At 42.9% G+C, this 18,944-nt stretch overlaps 1 protein-coding gene across 4 annotated transcripts in view; it reads right to left on the minus strand.

The window, feature by feature from the left end:
- Positions 1-18,944, minus strand: part of syne1b (spectrin repeat containing, nuclear envelope 1b) — a 121,219-nt gene that overhangs the window by 56,387 nt on the left and 45,888 nt on the right. For 3 of the 4 annotated variants that reach the window (XM_080784125.1, XM_080784124.1, XM_080784126.1), the window contains exons 28-51: positions 18,700-18,864; positions 17,383-17,739; positions 17,004-17,140; positions 16,336-16,513; positions 15,879-16,061; positions 15,378-15,521; positions 12,208-12,372; positions 11,924-12,096; positions 10,773-10,926; positions 10,361-10,504; positions 9,993-10,157; positions 9,453-9,770; positions 8,949-9,104; positions 8,471-8,641; positions 7,643-7,969; positions 7,097-7,249; positions 6,796-6,963; positions 6,179-6,355; positions 4,980-5,120; positions 4,509-4,634; positions 3,716-3,892; positions 3,202-3,467; positions 822-2,982; positions 104-441 (exon numbers count right to left, since the gene is read on the minus strand). In XM_080784125.1, coding sequence (XP_080640251.1) covers positions 104-441; positions 822-2,982; positions 3,202-3,467; positions 3,716-3,892; positions 4,509-4,634; positions 4,980-5,120; positions 6,179-6,355; positions 6,796-6,963; positions 7,097-7,249; positions 7,643-7,969; positions 8,471-8,641; positions 8,949-9,104; positions 9,453-9,770; positions 9,993-10,157; positions 10,361-10,504; positions 10,773-10,926; positions 11,924-12,096; positions 12,208-12,372; positions 15,378-15,521; positions 15,879-16,061; positions 16,336-16,513; positions 17,004-17,140; positions 17,383-17,739; positions 18,700-18,864 — 6,644 coding nt within the window. Of the gene's footprint in view, positions 1-103; positions 442-821; positions 2,983-3,201; positions 3,468-3,715; positions 3,893-4,508; positions 4,635-4,979; positions 5,121-6,178; positions 6,356-6,795; positions 6,964-7,096; positions 7,250-7,642; positions 7,970-8,470; positions 8,642-8,948; positions 9,105-9,452; positions 9,771-9,992; positions 10,158-10,360; positions 10,505-10,772; positions 10,927-11,923; positions 12,097-12,207; positions 12,373-14,643; positions 14,800-15,377; positions 15,522-15,878; positions 16,062-16,335; positions 16,514-17,003; positions 17,141-17,382; positions 17,740-18,699; positions 18,865-18,944 lie in introns of all 4 variants that reach the window. The other variant, XM_080784127.1, reaches the window with a different exon arrangement.

The following is an 18,944-nucleotide window of genomic DNA, read 5'->3' on the forward strand; positions in this document are numbered from 1 at the left end:
TGTCTGAATTTGAATTTAAAAAACAAAAACAAACAAACAAACAAAAAAGGTTCACATATGACTGTTTTACAGGCAATAGTCATCTTTCTTATTCTCCCTCTACCTGTGCAGGACATCGTGGTGACACTGGAGCTGGTCTCGGACCTCCACACCTCTCTGTTGTGCCGACTCTACACTGAGTCTGAGCTGCTCTTTAGCCATGGGTTTGACCAGTTTCTCCAGCTGTGGCGGCACGGCCTGCAGCTCCTCCAGGTGGATGAGGAACTCCTGCTCAGTGCCCATGATGTCCTCCTGCTGCCGGACACACTCCTCATAGTTCTCCACGTCTACGCCCAGGCTGGCCTGCTGCAAGAAGGACACAGCGTCCTCCAGCCACTCGCAGGCTGACTGCATCCTGTAGTGGTACGTCTGGCACAGAACAAGTGCCTGCTCCAATGTGATCTGGACAATGAGATATAAATAATATGAAAGGGATTTATACATCAAATGAAAGCTATTAATGAATACGTGATGAACATTAGCAATCAAATATTATACCATCAAAGTGTTTTATGGTGCCACACATTGTGGGCTTTTAGATCGGAAATTTTTGTTATTTGTCGTATGACTATAACGCTTAAGTGTCAAGTCCAACAAATAAAAATAATGTCTCCTAGTAATATTGCTGCAGAGAAATATTTACAACCATTTTCACAATACGTACTGTACGTTCACATGGAAGCCCACATACAGACTACACAGCAGACAATACAACGCACACTAAATGCAAAACATTCAAAAGAGCACGGCATAACAGTATGATCAATATGAGGACATCTCACCTGTTTGGAAGTCAGAGCTTTTTGAACATCTGCCTGCAACTTTGCCATCTCCTCCAGACTCGTATCCACATGGGCCGGGACATGCTCGTTGGCACTGATGTATTTCTGCTTCTCCCTGCTGCTCAGGGCAGCCACGATCCTCAGCATGGACTGCACCTCCTCTTGCATGATTTGCTGCTTCCGGATCTCCTCCTGAACCTTCTCCACCCGCACGTCCACAATCACGGCACAGCTGAGATCGTCCCTGACTTGCTGCAGCCAGTCCAGCGTTCTCTTCATCTCCGTCTCAAAGTCTTTACTCTGGACAAACCTGTTCTCGCACTCTTCAATCAGCTCTCCCACAGCAGCTTGCAGGGAGCGAAGTTCCTCCTGCCACAACACCACCTGATCCTTGGACGCATTGTGAGCCGTCTGGTCCACACGGGGAGCTAGGGTGTCCATCTGCTCCATCAGCCTGGACAGGTGAGAGTCGGCACTCTGAAGACTGCCTGCCAGCGTGTGGTAGTTCTTCAGCCTTTCCTCAGCCGATTGGGTTTCTGCACTGACTTTAACTAGCTGCTCTTTAGTGGCCTTCAGCTCTGACTGGACTTGCATGCCCATGGCCTTCTGGTCCTCAAATGACTCCAAGGTGTCCTCCAGGTGCTCGACTTTCTGCTCTACCAGCCTCTTGAGGCCGTTGTAGAGGGCGACGAGTTGGGTCATCTCCTCTGGGCGCCAGGGTTGACCGGTGCTACGGAAACCCTCTTTCTTCTGGTTCAGTTCACTCACAGCCAGACCCAGCCTGCTGAGATCTGCCTGAATTCTTTTGTAATCACTCTGCATACTGACAACCTCTTCTGTCTGCAGGCCAACGGGCTGAGATCCTAGATCATTGAATTGTTCCTCCAGCTCTTTCAGTGCTTTATGAGTGACATCTATGAAAGAAGCATACTCCTTCCTTGCTAGAATAGCCTGTTGGATTTTCTCCTGTTTTTCTTTGGCCAGTACTAATATGCTGTTGTATTGCTGGGGGAGAGTATTGAGTTTTTCATCCAAGTAGCAGTGGTCCACTTCATTCAGAGTCGGCAGGATCTCCTGGCCAGCTCTCTGGACAATGAGGAGGAGGTTCTCATATTCAATCGCCTGCTCTATGATTAGTTGATACTTCAGCAGCTGCACTTCCAATTCTGCATCGCCATTCATGAGGTTGATTTCAGGGAATGTGATAATATCGGCTTGTTTCAACCACTGGCATGTTTTTTCCAAGTCTGTCTTGAAGTACTTTCGGGACACAAGCACCTTTTCTAGCTCCTGTAGCCTTTGGCCGCACCTGTGCAGTGTTTTCTCAAAGATCGTCTGCAATTCCTGCAATTTTGTTAGTATTTCATTCTTTTCATCCTCACTGGCATCCCTCATTAGGTCCCTCCCTTGAGACCACAGGGAGTTCAACTCACTCTGATAGGCCTTTAGACTACTCTGGATATTCCTACATGTTCGCACCTGTTTAGCCAAGTCATCTGGTAACAGAGCAATGTACTCCTCTGCCTGAGCCTTCTTCTCGTTCTGCTGGACCCAGTTGATGGACTGACCAACGGCCATCAGGAACTGTGTCCTCTCCGTGAACGCCTTGCTGAGGTGCTTCCTGCGCTGCGATACCTTCACACTCAGAGTCTCCACCTCCAGCTGGGTGTCTGCGATCAGGAGCTGCAGACGCTGCCTTTCGTTGAGGCCGAGGTGAGCCAGCACCCTGTCGGCATCATTCATAGCCTGGGCTAAAAGGAGCTGCTTGGCCTCCAGTTCACTGCAGATGCTCAGGTGGTCGAACAGGAAGCTCTGAGCCAGTTCCGGTGGAGGGCTCATCTTCATGGCCTCAGACAGCGCCGGCTGCTGCTCCTCCGCCCAGTCGCGAGCCTCTTTCAGACGAGCCTCCACCAGGGCCATATCCTCCAGGGTCATCACCGAATCTTGGATCTTCCTTTCGATCAGGCTTTGCAGCTGGGACCAGCGCTGCTCAAAGTGGCTTATTTGTTCCTTGACAAGCTCTTTGTCATCCAAGTTCAAATGCTGGATGACTTTCTGTCGCTGGTCCTTTAAATCCTCAAGAGTTCCTCTTTGGTCTTGAAGAACTACTGCAAGTTTCCTTAGTGCCTCCAGGTGCTCAGATGAACTTTCAGCATCCGTTCTATGGCACAAGAAAGAAAAGACAGTCATATAATTGTGAATTCAATGGGAGTTGTATAGTATTTTTGACCGATGAACATAAAATTATGGGAGAACTTGACATTATGGATTAGAACTCAAGAGAAGCCTTTTGAATGCCATGACAAATCACATTATTTTGTTGTATACACTGTATTACTGTATGACTAAACATCTATCAACTTGAACGTTACAGCCCCACCTTGCCAGGTTGTCCCACTCTTTGGAGACCTGTTCGAACAGAGCCTCCATGGCGGTGATACAGTCGTGATACTCCTTGGCCCTCAGCAAGTCCTCCTCTCGCTGAGCCAGCAGTTTGTTGACATGGTCAACAAGACCTAGCCAAGAGTTGCTCAGACGGCCTATCTCTGCATGCTCCGGTGAGTCCTGGCCACCTGTCAGTCTGCTTACACTTTCTGTCATTTTGGTGAGGACACTCTGTTTTGACTGCAGTTGTTGGCTGAATTCCTGTGGCGGTAAACAGATTGGATTGGATTGAATTCTATGATGTTAAGCACTATAGCCAGTGTGCTGGCATGCAGGCACTACCCCACCAAAATAAATGTTTATTTTATCTAGAGTAAATCAGAGCCATTAACACTTATTGTGCATGTAAACATAATTACTACTGAAGGTGATACTAAATCGAAATGTACTGTACCAGCAGGAGACCATATATATATATATATATATATATATAATTATTACTACTGTACCTTGGCCTGTGACAGCATGTTGTGAGCTATCTTGGTCTCCAGCTCGGCAGGCCTCCTAGAGAAGCTGAGAAGCTGCTGCTCCATATCCTGGAACAAACTGGAGAGCTCCTGCTTCTGTTCTTTGATCTCTCTCCAGCCTTCAGACAGTTCCTGGGCAGTAGACATCCTTTCCTCTATCTGGGGAGCAGATAGACCTTTTAACCATCTTCTACAGTCTCCAGGCTCATTCTTACCATCACATGGAAGATGCATACTTACTTTAGACTAGTCATTGATTAGACATGGGTTAAGGTTAGGTTTAAGTGTGCTGCCCCGTGGGAGGTTAGGTTTAGGGTGAGCACCCCATAATACAAGGAAATGTAGGCCCTCCAGCACTCACAATGTATTTCATATTATTCAAAATAAGCTCTTCATAAAGAAATACACAAATTAATTACTGGTCTTTGCTCTACAGCTGCCACCATTGTGTAGAGCATGTATACTTGTTAAGAGTTCATTTCTGCCCGAGCCTGACCCGGCCTACCCGGTCCGAAAATGTATGCTAATTGATCAGGCCGTGTGGACCGGGATGTGAAAATTGTTTTATCTAATAATAATATTATGAATATTCATAATAAAAATCCTGTTGACTGTGTACTGTGTAATTAATTATGAACAGCAGCGCTGTCCATGTGGTGCTGCGTTACAGTGACGGATTGGGTTTTTAATAGGAGAGGCTACGTGCAGGCAGCAGAGAAAAGTTGCTTCTGCCGCGGTGAATGATGAACACGGAGTAAATGCATACGGTACTGACCGTGATTTTGACTCTCTGGACCTCACCAGCTGTGACTCTCACAGCCTCATCAGTCAGGTCACAAACGGAACACACCAGGTCCAGGTAGGTACTGGCCTGCTCCTGGAGGGCCCTATAATGTTTCACCTGCACATGGAGAAAGTAACGGATCAATTATTGGTAAAGCCACAGATTAAGCTTACATGTCTCTATGAAAATCTTAAGGTTCTATACCCAAATTAGCCTATTTCTACAGAATAAAGAGAATACACTTTGTACTGTCCATACTGTATGTTAATTTGACCCAAAAACAAACAAAGACAAACTTGTACAATGCAAAAAAGTCTTCATCTTTATTTAAAACTTTAAGAAATGTTTAAAACAATGTTCAGAATTGGTTGGAAACTACTGTCTTAACAGATGGAGTCATACCATTCCAATACTCCCAGACAGTATAAAAATGGGCGCGCTGGCATTCATCTGGTCATTTACCTGCTTGAGTGCTTCCTGGAGCCCTGACGGCGGCTGGTCGTTCAACTCATCGTACACCGTGGAGAGCCATGTCTGGCACTGCTGGAGTGTGTCCTGGTGGCTCACGTGTTTCTGCAGTTCACGATCCAGGCTCTGGTACACCTGGGGAATCAGTTACAAGTTGGATGAATATCCTGTCATGAAATGATGAATCACGGTGCAAGATTTTCAGTGCACTGTATTTTAATAATATATCATTAAACAAGTATCAGATGTGCTGCTTTTAACATCGTGTTTTGCATCTTTAAGAACTTATAAACCTATATACTTTGTTGATCGAATTCAGTCAGGGGTCTATGCCCCCTCTTTTATTTTCCCCTCTACACTAAATCAATTTCCGTGAACTATCAGATCTACAAGCTCACAATGTGGTCTGACACATTGTAAGCTTGTAGATCTGCTTTATAGATCTGAGCTTGGAGATCTGCTTATATATCACAGCTGTATTATACTACAATTATGTAAAGTAGAGGTAGAATGTGTCCCACAAACCATGTTCCATCGCATCCCACGTTTTTCACTCTGTTACTGTATTCTCAGTATTCTGTACACCCCCCTGTGTGCATGCGTGTAAACCATGCACATACATGGTTAAAGTTTAGCAGAGAATGTTACTGAATTAAGACAAATTATTGTTATGAACAATGAACATGCATAGTATCAAGTATATTGGAAGTATTTTAATTGCATGTGCAATCTATACAATGTACCTAACAAATAAAGTAAAGGTGTACTGTACAGAAATATTTACACAAGTTATGTAGAATAGAATAATAATAGAATAAAATAGAATAATACAGACAGTTAAAACTAATTATTTACTGTATTTATTCAAGACATTATGGTAAATTTGCTTTGCTCCCCCAGTAAATACATCTGATCAAAACGGCTTAAACTGATGAGTTCTGCCAATCAGCAAGCAATATAATGTACATGCGTACATTGCGTAGAGTAATTTGATTTAAAGTAGGACAGATGTACAAGACTGCAAAGACAAAATGAATGTGGGGTGGGAGGCGGCCATCACATTTCTTCAGCGCTTCCACTGCAGAGTGTATGATGGAAGCATTTGTAAATTGTGTGAGTCTACAGTCTCACACGACCGAGAGAGAGAGACGACACTGTGATCTACATCTCTAAAGTGTTGTTGTGTGACTCACACGCTGTGCAGTGCTGCAGATGGCAGAGTAGCTGTCTCTGGTTCCCTGTTGGTGAGCCTGGACCTGCTGCGTAATCTTGGCTTGCACTTGGCCTGTGCAACTTGCTACGAGATCCTCTCCTTTCTGGTTTAGGCTGGTCAGACGTTCTTCGAAACTGGATATCTCCTCCATTATGGCCTGAGGGAAAAAAGGTTTAATTATTCTTCTGAGAAAGGTTTGTTGAAGTCCTACTGTCTAACCTTTTCAATTCAACTAAAGCTATTTTATAAATAATCTTTCACTGGAATTTTTCATTATAATCTTTCCACATAAACTTTTTGATAACCTCTCTAAACACGATTAAATACTACTTTCATGACTCTGATGAAGACCGCAAGGTCGAAACGTTAGTCGTTTTGTATACTCAGCACCTTAATAAAAGGCTCTAAATGTCTGTGCTGCTCCAGTCTCTTCTCCTTATGCACGATTAAATACTATTTTATTCACAACTGTCTCCCCCTGACACTCAGGCACAAATAAATGACATAGTCACCAGAAATGTATTAAAATTAATGTTACATAGTAGTATGACTTAAAAGAAGTAATTGGCCTTCTAATTGACATGTGGGATTGGTCACCTTATGTCGAGCCAGTTGCTGAGTGGCCATCTCCATACTGCTGGTCTGCATGGAGTCAGAGGTAACCAGTCTACTGGACATCTGCAGGAGCCACTTCTCCACCTCCTGAATCTCACTGTTATAAACCTCGTGTTCTTTCACCCACTCCACAAGGCTCTGGACCTGGGTCTGCAGGATAACAAAGATGATCCACCTCAGACATTATTGTACTACAGCAACCCACTCATCACGACAGGTAGGGAGGGCATTTTGCCAACGGACCAGGTAAGCAGAGCTCTGTTGCGTTCCACTGAATTCATACCTTAGCTGCTATGCAAAGGTCCTGGTAGTCCATCTGCAGTTTGCTCATGTTGTCACTGATGGTGGGGTCCCGCACTATGTTGAGCAGGGCCTCCCCTTTCTCGATGACAGATTTCACCGCTGACTCGTGAGACTGTGCCGTCTGCTGGATGGTCTACATTATGTACAAAAATCATTTCACTTAGGGTGACGGTTTTACGATTTATGTGTATTGTCAAACAGTGAACATTATATCATTTTTGTTATATTTTATAGATCATGTTTTGAAAGTATTGTGTTGTATAACAACCAATCATGTTTTATTATATAGTTCTGTACTAACTAATTATTGTACTGTATTGTATACATTAGCTCTGTACCATAACACTGTATTCTATTTCTATCTTATCATAATCACAACATAATATATTGGATTGTGTAACCCAAAATCCTATTGTGTTATCCCATAATGTGTCTTATATTGATATATACTGTACCGCCAATCAGTGAAAATTGTAAACATAACACAAGGAGAAATACATATTCAGATTACAGTCCAATAAACTACCTTGTACTTGGCAAGCTGAGCCTTCTTCTGGTAGAGTTCAGCTTTGGGCTCTACGGTCGATGCTAAAAGGTTTTTGGTCTCTGCGACCCACTGTGCCTGGGTCTTATATTTGTCCAGGAAGTCTTTGCAAAGTGAGATGCACTTCTCTAGGGAGCTGTGCTCTGTGCGCAGAGCCCCTGTCAAGAATTCCAGCTGGTCGAGGCGGGCGTCCACCTCTTCTTTGAGCTGCTCTGCCTCAGGCTCCTCTAGGAAAGTCATGGCCCGCTTTGTCTTCTCCCTCATGGTTTTCAGGAAGGTGTGGCCTTGCTCCAAATCAGCTTGCAGAGCCTCAAATGCATAGAAAGTGCTATTAATGAGGGCCAATAAATCAGTTACAGCCAACTAAGGGTCATGTATTTGTAGATCGGCTATCCCACATCCAAGTGTGACCCCAGTGTGTAATCAAGTGTAACCAAGTGTAAGACTTGTAGTGTCATTACAGCAATGTTACACAAACGTTATAGAAAATATTACTACTCCACATTATAATACTGACTGAATCCACCTCTATGGTGCATAACAGTGTAATGTAATTAATTAGTAATAATATGCAATTTATAAGCAATATTCTATATTTTTGTAATAAGTGTCATGGTGAATTATATTTTATATATTTTTATATATTATATTTAATACAATATGAGGCAATAGCTTCCTATTGTATCCTAACATGTCATAATCATATGATAGTTTATCGTATCATGTCATACTGAATAATGTATGCTTTTACAATAATGATGCAATATTTATCCACATTTTACCCAGGTTTTTTCAACTGGAGAATCATACCTCCAGTTTTTTCATCTTCCTGTCCATGGCCATGCGGTCTACTATATCAATGCTGATTGCCACGGTGCTAAAGTTGTTCTGTGCAGTGCTTAGCCAGTCTGAGAAAGTGCTGAAAATATTCTGGGCTTCTTCAATACATGACAATTCTTCCTGCAGCTGTTTGTTGGTCTCCTGATGAGAAGAAGAACACATTATTGAAACTAGAAAGGGGCGCTCCACAGGATGGAAGGCCTAACGAGGGCTGTGTAAGTCGTCGGTTGCAGTCGTCAGGATCCAAGGAAGATGCAGGGGGAAATAGCCTATCTATTGAAGTTAGGCTATTTACTACTGTATATCTATCATGATAATAATTTCATAAATGAACAGTTTTGTGTATTTCAATGCATGAGTATGTATACACACAAGTGTATCATATAAGGTATATTGACAAAATATACAATATGTGTCTGTGTCTGTATTGTGTATCCATGGTTGTTACCATTAAATGTAAAAGTAGAGCATGGTAGCGTGCGGTGATCTGGGTGGCTCTGGAGCAGATCCGGCTGCTGATATGGGTTTCATCCAGAACCTGCTGAGCCAAAATGCTCAGACCTTCCATCTCCTCCTGATACACCAGAACCTCCTCCTGCCAGCTCTAAAAATGAAAATAATCTAATTAGAATTAAGTGGTAGGCCGCCCCTTGAACAAACGTCTGGGTTTCCGAGGCTACCCCTTGAATAATAGCTTAACCACTCTATATCTAATAATCAACGGAGCATCATCAGTCAACTTTCTAACACACGCAGGATCTGACAAGAGCTCAGTGTTCGATTTACATCTTATCGAGTGAGGTTACTGTTTTTGTTGTTATTGTTTTTTGTTCTCCGCTGAGAAATAAACTGCATTTTATACATTGTATCTAGACAATAATGTTGCATCTTCAACAGAAAGTTGAATCGGTTGACAATGTCAAGTGCAATGGTCACAAGAACCACTGCTGACCTTGATCAGCTCCAGCTGGGCCTCTTTAGTGGCAGCGTTGGATCGCCGGTGGCTACGCAGCTGCCCCTTGGTCTCCATGCCCTTGAGCCAGCTGTCTAGTCGCTGGAACTTCTGCTCTATCTGTCGGAGCTTTGCCAGAGCACTGTTGAGCTGCGCCCGGGTGTCGCTGAGCCGGGCCTGGTACAGCTTCCAGTCCTGCTGCACGGTCTCTAGGGCCCGGTCCTCGATCTGGGGCACCCCCCGGGGAATGACCAGCTCTCGGCTGACCTGCAGGGTGTTGAGCAGTGCCTGGCCCTCCGTACAGTGAAGTTGGAGTTCCTGAGAGAAAGGGGTTATCAGTATTTTGTATTCTGTGTATTATGGGAACTCCAATGCTGCTGTGTGCTGCATAATGCTATAATAAACGTAAATAATGCTTTGCATAAACTCCTCAGTGTTCATTTATCTGTAAACCATTTGGTTATATTTGTACACTCTGAGTAAAATTATTTTTACAGTATGATCAATACATTCATCTACAAAGAAGAGCGCTTGTTGGACCTGTAGCTTCTGGAGTGTCTCCTCCAGTGTGTCAACATCTCCCTCCAGCTGGGTGTAGCAACTCAGCTTCTCCTGGTCTTCCTCCAGCCAGTCCTCAAATGCATGTAGACCACGCTGGTACTCCTGATGGGCCTTCACCAACTCTTCTGCCTTCCCTACGGCTCTCTGGAGAGTAAAAGTACATAACAAACATAACACACACATACTGTAATGATTTAAGTTAACACAAGTTTTGACATTGTGTTGCGGTCTGGTATGGTGATGAAACAATCTGTAAAATAGCAGCTCTACAAGCTCATGATAGATGGGCTATTCTATTTTTTTATGGGGGGGGGGGCTTGTTCTGTTGCTATGATGTAGCTTATCACCATGGCATTGTCTTTGGCTGTATTATATCGCTCCTGCAGGTCTTGAAGCTCCAGCTGAGTGACATAGTGCTCTGCCATACTGTCACTCTTGGTAGTGATGGTGTCCAACAGTGTGCTGTGGCTGAGCACTTCTTCATACAACAGCTGGAAAATACCACAGAAGAACAACATCTTCCATTACTTAGTTTCTTGTTTCTGTCAGACCTGGGCTAAATTGTATTTACTATAATTAAATAATAATATAATTCAAACTGTGTAAACCTCTGTCAACCATTGTATTGCACTAATGCACTAAACTCGAGTCACATGGTACTCCAAACTGATTAAATAAAATGATGATTAATTCCCCATAATATTTGGCCACGTTTAACCTCTGCTTGCTGCTAATGACCATGTGAGATGATGGCAGTACCTTGGCTTTGCCCAGATTGGCGGTTTTATCTCTCATTTCGGAGCACTGTTTGTCAGTAGGATCCAGGCTGTCTTCTACTCGCTCCACCCATGCCACAAACTGACGCACATCCTCTTGGTAGCTGGTCCATTGAGAGAGAGAACCCTCCAGCTGGCTGTGAACACACAGATGAGAATACAGCAACACAGTTACTCACTGATCTGACTGACCCCCTGAGATTGGAGGCTATGGTGTAACGTTGATTGGTTTGTTGATTTGTATTCACTATTGGCATAAACTCCCTCCTCAATCAACCTCAGGTCTGTGATATGACGTTTGCCTCTAATAATAATAATGACGGGGAGGGTGTATTACTGGAGAGGAGGAGAACAAGGACATTGTCTTTGATTCTCTTATTGTATCAACAAACATGTTAACTGTCCATTTGAATACAGAAATACCAAAATAATTAAAACAACTCCACTCTGCTACTTAGAACAGAATCATTTTCATATGTTGGGTGGACTGGATGAGATGGTGTGTAATTCACTGTAATGGTCACATGGGAAGTGCTGAATGATTAGCGACTGCCACACAACAAGTAAACGTTCTCCAGCTGGGGTGGCTGTGGTATGTGGAAGTTGATTTATAGTGGTTACTTTTCTACATGCCTCATTCTTATGATCGCTCTACTTTGTTGTACAAGAGTGACACAAAAGTAGAAAAGGTAGCAGATCTACAAGCTCACGTGTCGTATAGGAAATTTGGTAAGTGTGTGTGTTTTATAAATATTGAACCAATGAAAAGTATTTACAAGAGCATGTAATTAAATAATAACTACAGTGGATCCACTGGAACACAGCTTATTTTTTCCATTTCCTGAAAAGTAACAATTTTGGACATTCAAGGTTTCCACCTGAATGATAATGGTAATTTATACAGTATAGTCCCTTGGTGTAAAACCAAATGGTTCAGTTGATACAGTATATCTCCACTTTTACAACTGAAGAGGACATTTTCAGTTGGGGAAATGAAACATTAAAATGTTGTGGTTTAGTGAGTGTTCTATAAATAGAACAATAAATAATGAAAATGAGGACAGTTCTGTAAAGATGGGTTCCAGGTGGACAGACAACTCCATCAGTAAGTCTCAATAGTGGAAGAAGAATAACCTTTTGCATTGTATGGAAGCGGAGAGGAGGGCGTCCCAGGAATCCCTTAGGTCCTGGATGTGTTTACAGACCACGGGCACTCCTTCAGCTGAGGTGTTTCTCTGGACCGACTCTCCTCTGGTTATCAACATCTTCAGCTGAATCTCCTTCTCCTGGCGAGCAGTCAGTAAGGCCTAGTGCATGGAAACACACACTTAATATACATATACACAAATGCACACACACAAAAGTTAGCAAGTTTATTCTTTGGAAAAGTAACAGCAATCCACTAGACTAGCCTATACCTCCAGTTTGATCATCCTGCTGTCTAGAACGTTCTTATCCGCAGTAGGAGAGCAGTAGGTCTGCAGCATGTGGCTGGTGTCAGCCACCCAGTTCTGCAGCTCCTTTAGCCCCTGAGAGAACAGCTGGTGCTCAGTGACAATGCGGTCGATTCTTGAAGCCTTCTCCTACAGAGCCACAAAGCAGGCAAAAACCAGGATGTTACCATCTGATGAAGCATTGGTGTAATTTGATGAACAATTCAACCTGATATTGACAAACAAAAGCCCTTGAGTACAATATTTACACTAAATATCTAGTACAGTCAGTTAAATTACTAGGATACTAGCCTTTATTTAACCAGTAAAAAACACATTGAGACAGAGGGCTGGATTTTGAAGGTGCGTTTTACCATGTGGTAATACATAAATTGGCCTCGCTCTGCGCACAATCGTATTATGAAAGCATTATCGTCCCGTGTTGAACGCACACATATATGGAATACGACGTTGCTGAATATTTTAGCATTGTGGGAGTGTCCATATGTTAATTATTTTCGCTTTGCGCAATTTGCTATTAAGCCCCTTGACCTGCGCATAACGATTAGACGTGGGTCTAGGCACTTCATAAACGCAAAAAGAATTTAAAGCACTGTTTGATTTTACACTTGAGCGGCTCTGGGACGCTGCTGGAGTGTTGCCAAGTCTGTTTATTATAAGCGGCTTCTTTTTCTGTAAAGTTGCTTGTAAATATTGGTAGTTGTGGTTGCTTTTCTTGTTTCTAAAGGTTTCTCCTAATGTTGTTTAAACCAGTGATCCTCACACAGCACATTCCCATGTCAAGGATCCCCAGATTAATGCATTTGCCCAACTAAGGACGGCTAATACAAAAATGTAATTAAAATGTTACTTTTGAAAATAGCAGATCTACCAGCTCACAATGAATCACATTCATTCATTAAAACTATGAACTCTGACTGCAGGCGGATATATAATGATCATTATAACAATGTGCAAGAAAATATTTAAAAAGATGGAAGGACTTTATATTTGTGGACAATCAAAATATGTTTTTTATTTTAATGTGGTGTCATTAAAATTAATCTGGATATAGCAGACTCACTATCTAGAAAATAAAAACATGGCACTTCATTTAAAATAGGTTACAGAACCCTGTTATATGCGCTTATTTTGGGATTATTTTTATAGACCTATTTACTTGTTTCTATGAGACATGGCAACAGCCAGCAAAAGACGCATCCATTCTTTTTGAAAGGTTGAGATTAGAAACGACCATAATTATTTCATTTCTCAACCTTAAAAATAAATAAAAACATCTCCATAATCCTTGAGAGGTTTGCTTTCATACGCTGTATCACACTCGATCCAAGTCTTCTTCAATAAAATGCTACGAGCGAAGACCATACCATCACGGGCATACGCACCACGCATTCAACTCATTACTCATTTCAAATATAATATAATTATAATTTAAATTAAAATATAATTTTACTGGTGTTTCTCAATAGAAACAACTTATTTTGAGGCATAAAGGTGACAGCATGCAGTGCAATAGGAATAATTAACCCAAATGTGACAAAGTCATATGTCATGTCTTCTATGGTGCCAGCCTGAAGAAATGTAATAATAACGATCCCCAAAGTGCGCATTCCGTATGTGACATCAGCTGACTGGTAAAGAAAATAGTACGGACATGTTGATTGGGTAACTCTCAAACACGCCTTAAACACTCCCATGACTAATTCAAGGCCGTTTTGCGCACTCCACGGGGTGTCGAAAGCGCTTCTTAACATGCTTAAAATTGCAATATGACATACCTCACGCCCCCAGCTCATATTACTGTAATAGGTAAAACGCACCTTCAAAATCTAGCCCAGAGTCTCAATGTAGATTCTGTAGTAATCCTAACAATTTTATTAACAGTAGGCTACTGTTGCACAAAGATGCTTACGCACGTCCGGCCTAATAAAATAAAATATTGGCACTTTGGCTATTAGCGTGTGTGGCCACTTTCTTGTTTTTTCAAGATTTCCTTGTTAACAGAAGGACAGAGCTCGTCTCTGTATGCATGAGTCACTACAACTGTAACACTGGTATGTGCAGTACTGTAATAATACTATCTAAAACATGGATTTTCTGAATAGGAGTCAACGATAAATGTGTGCCATTGCATATGTTTGGTGCTGCTTAAGTGCTGCTTGGTGAATTACATACTGTATATACGCCAAATGTGTGAACATACACTCTTATCAAAACCCTCTGAAGTCATGATTTATAAGCTACAATAAGCAATGTTGACATGGCATTCTCTCCCAAAGACAGAAACGTAGATATCAGGGCATAGCCTCATCCACTCTAGTGTCTCAGTCTCCTTCTTCCAGCACTACCACCCCAGGGGACAGGTACTGTAGGTAAACTGGTAGCCAAGTGTTACTGTACCTTGGTCAGGTTGGTTAAAGCTAGGTACTGAGCGGAGAGCTGCGAGACACGGTGAACAAAGCCCTTTCCGGCCGCGTGCTCATCCCACAGCAGTTGAGCCTTCTCTTTCAGCCTGATCAGCTGAACCTCCAGAGAATCTAACTCCTCTAGCACAGACTGGAAGAGCAACAAGCAGGTTATCACAGAACAAGCAAGTTATCACAGATGCATGCAAGCTAAAACAAACAGAAACAAGGCAGTTAACTTTAGACACTTGTTAGATTGGCTGGGTCACAGATGGCAACAAAAAGAAAATGGTTATGGTGAAAAGAAGCCTGGTGTCTACAAAGGCTGTTGGTAGTTGTGAAAAGCAATCAAGGTTTCAAATATAGTAGACACAGGGTGAAGCATTGAGCAGGTTCTATGAAGAATATTAGCTACAAATAGCTTGAGAATGATTAGATTTAAACAGCGTTAAAAGTAGCAAGATGAGCAAACAAGATGGCAGGAGCACTGGAGCAGACAGGTAAGCCATCAGTGGTTAGGAGTGGACTACAGTAGCTGCAGAGCTTTTGAAAACAGCACCTAACCCTACTACACTAATGATTGGGACTCTCTGTAGCAGAGCTGGAATGGTGAGCTTCTGTTGTGACGGCGGTACAGTGCCAACTGCCAATGGTACTATTATGCTGGCTGGTGAATAGTTCTTCATGGAGCAGGGTGATGGAAGCCCACTGGTCCATGGCCACCAGTACCTGTAGTTTATGCAGCTCCTGCTTCTTGGCTGTGAGGTCATGGAGCCGTGCGCTGCTCTCCTTCACAGCCAGCTCTGTTGCATTCAACCAATCCTGAAGAGGCTCAGCGCTCGCCTCAAAGTCTCTCATTTGACACAGGAGGTTCTGGAAGATATACATTAAATAGTTATTACTTGTGTAGATATCGCAATTATTAGTATTGTTTGCTGCAAAGCCATGACCTATTTGTCTGCTCGTCATTGATACTGCCTACTTGTCAATTGGCTAGGTTTAAGAAGATTCCAGCTTTTAGCTTTGTGCCTACTGTGCAGATTTGCACGTGTTGTATTACCTGCTGTACTGTACTGTATGTATCTATGCTCCTATTCATGAATCTGTGTTCCATCATGCATCTACCCTATCGTATCTTTCCTTCTGGAATTGATATTTCAGCTGAAGTTGATTAGACAAAATAGATTTTCCCCTCTATGATGGTCAGAGAAAACAGCTTTTGATGTTCACCTGTAAATTTGTCTCTCTGTTGTGCAGGTTGGTCATAAGGTTTTTCCAGTCTTCTCTGGCGGTGTTCATTTTAGCCCGAACCGCGTCCGCTCTGTCTTTAACAGTGATACTGGAGACCAGTTCACTGTTCACTGCCACAGCATTCAGCTTAGCTTGACCCTGCTCTCTGTCACTGAGGAACTCCTATGGAGGAGAAGCAGTACAGGAGTACAGGAGTTAAAACTAAATTACTACTGCTGCTGCTGCTGCTGCTACTACAATAATAATATGAATAATAAAAATACAGTGATTATATATAATAATAACATTCCCAGAATCTATTTAATTTCCAATTTATTTTGTTAGGGAACCACCGTCCCACTCCCTGCACACATTACCATTTCTTGCATGTAATCTTACTCAGTGATAAGAAATGTACGCGTATTCTACAGTTCACACTAATAAGTCAGTATTATACCTGGATCTTCTGGAGACTGGATGAAGCCTCACTGAGATTCTGAGGTACATCGAAACACTTGGCTGTGTTAATCTTGGCGTTGACCAGCCACTGCTGGAACTCTCTGAAGGCCAACCGGAATCCCTGTTCCAGTATCTTTTCTTTGTTCTGACACTCCCTGGAGGCCTGCAGGCTCAGACTTTGGGAAACAAAGAAAATATTTATGGTACATTTATATATATTAAAAAAGCCTTCTTTTTGTTTTACAGGCTACACATGATTATTCTAGTAAATGCCAGTAATTGTTCCTTCTATTGTTAAGGTGCCATGCCTGCTATGCCTTCTATAAGGTGCCATGCAGTCCTGGGTTTTGATTGAAAGTGACAGCTATGTGTGTCCGTGGCTGGCTGTGTCCGAGCACGAAAATAGCGTTTGGTTGGTTTTCACCACCAAGTGTCACTGTTGCGCAGCCTAACACACACACATATTAACTGTTTATATCATGATTTCGGGTGTGACAGTACAGTACAGTAGAGGGACCCCCTGGGGACCCCCAAACGGTAACTCTGTCATTTCTCGACCGTTTCGGACGCCGGGCGGCTCGGCAGAACCCACACGGAGTTGCAGCACATTTTTTCTATTCTTATGAGCTCAATAAGGTGTCGTAAAAGGTATTTGGTGTCACTTGCCTGTTGTACTCTTTGATGAGAGAAGACACTCTCTCTGATTGTGTGCCTAAATCCCTGGAGAACCGACAAAGGTCATTTAGCTGAGTCTTCAGACTATCAGACATGGGCTCAGCTTTAACAAGCCCCTCCAGAGTATCCTGAATGGAAATAAAAGTGAGCATGAATAAAGAAATTACCCTGAGAATTTCCCAAACTCATGGATATTTCATATACATCATTCATCATTAATGTACTTTCACACCGACATTTGCTGATTCAGTATAATACCATTTTGGCACTGGGAACCACACGACAAAACTTCCTCAATCACGAAGACAAAATTTCTCAAATCAATATTGCATATAGTCTGACATATAGCCTTACGTCAGCCAACACATACCTTTGCAATCTGCCAGCCCTTAACAGCCTCCTCTCCGCTGTATTTCCCCTCTGACTGGGCAAGCCGGAGTCGCCAGTCCTGTAGCTGACTGCTGAAGTCCTGCAGATCCTGCTCCAACCGGACAGCCAGACTGTTGAACTCCTGCTCAGAACTGGCTATCTGAGAGAGAGCAGTCTCCAGACTAGCACGTGTTTGCATTGCCCCACGCTCCCACTGCTCCCAAGAGGACAGAAGGGCAGCCTCTTCTCTCTCCACAGCTTCAAAGCCCCCAGAGGCAGTGTGGTCTCTGGCTGCAGCCCCACACCTCTGAACACGGTTCAGCCTCTCTCTGCCACGTTGTTTGGAGTCAATGAGCTCCTGGAAGAGACAAGCAGAGACATAATTACTATAACCATGGGCAACTGAAATTGTATACTCACCAACAGAATGTTTATAATGTTAACACCAGTGGTTACAAATCAAAAGGGAAATTAAATATTGACACTAGTGCTATTGAACATTTAACACTTGCTGCCAGAGTTTGTCAGAATAAAGGCGCTAGAAAGCAGTTTTTACTGTGAAAAGCCTTCCATTTCCCCCCAAAACCAGGAGGTATAATGTTCTATTACTACAGTAACTTGCGCGGTCAAGTCTGATCTCTCTTTAGAAGTGTTAATATTCCAAACGAGATGGAGCTGGTAAAGTCAGAAATTAAGACAAAACATTGGCGTTCTGATCAAAACCATGGAGAGCGCCGTAGATGCAGAGATAATAGACAGTTTTGTCGGCCAGTGAACAAAGAAGTGAATGGCTGCACGCATGCGCAAAACATGTCCAGGAGAGCTGTATACACGTCCGAGGCACCCCACGGTTTTAAGAGGATGTGTATGCATCATAAGTGCTAATCCATTCCACCTGGCTGTGCCATCTAGAACTAGACAAACTTTTTTTTCCCGCTTTCGCCTTTTTTTCTTTTTATTGATAGAGGGATAGACAAAAGTAGGCTGACAGGAAATGGGGAGAGAGATGGGGGGATGACACGCAGTAAAGGACGTCGGGATCGGGAGTCGAACCAGTGGCACACTGCCACACTGACTGGATTACCAGCCAAGGTGCCCAGACAGCTACGCCAGCTGCCCAGGCCAAACTAGACAAACTTAAGTTACCAAAATTTGCACTTTGCTACAAAAAGTAGCTATTTTTGCATATGCTTGTATTATTGCAATATTGACTTTATTTAATGTCTCTGTTCACTTTTGTGTATCACTTTGTTTAAAAAAGTGCACTGACGGATGTACTCTAATGGAAAGTTGGCTATCATGCTTTGTAAATTCTTACCTGCACTTTACAGAGCTTCCTCTTTATGGAGGCTGAATCTCCTGAAAGGTCTGACCAGCGCTGGAGCTCCTCTTTGGCTGAGATCAGCCAATCATTGAAGTCCCTGACAGCATCCTGGTACTGCTCATGCTCAGACACAATCCCTTCCATGGACTGGACTTTACCCTTGGACAGAGATACGAGGACAGTGTAAGCAAGTACGGCTGGACATCTAGGCCCTAGATTAAATCATATTTGAATTTTGG

This window comes from Protomyctophum bolini (assembly GCF_963924005.1).
Source record: "Protomyctophum bolini genome assembly, chromosome: 15".
Taxonomy (NCBI): Eukaryota; Metazoa; Chordata; class Actinopteri; order Myctophiformes; family Myctophidae; genus Protomyctophum; species Protomyctophum bolini.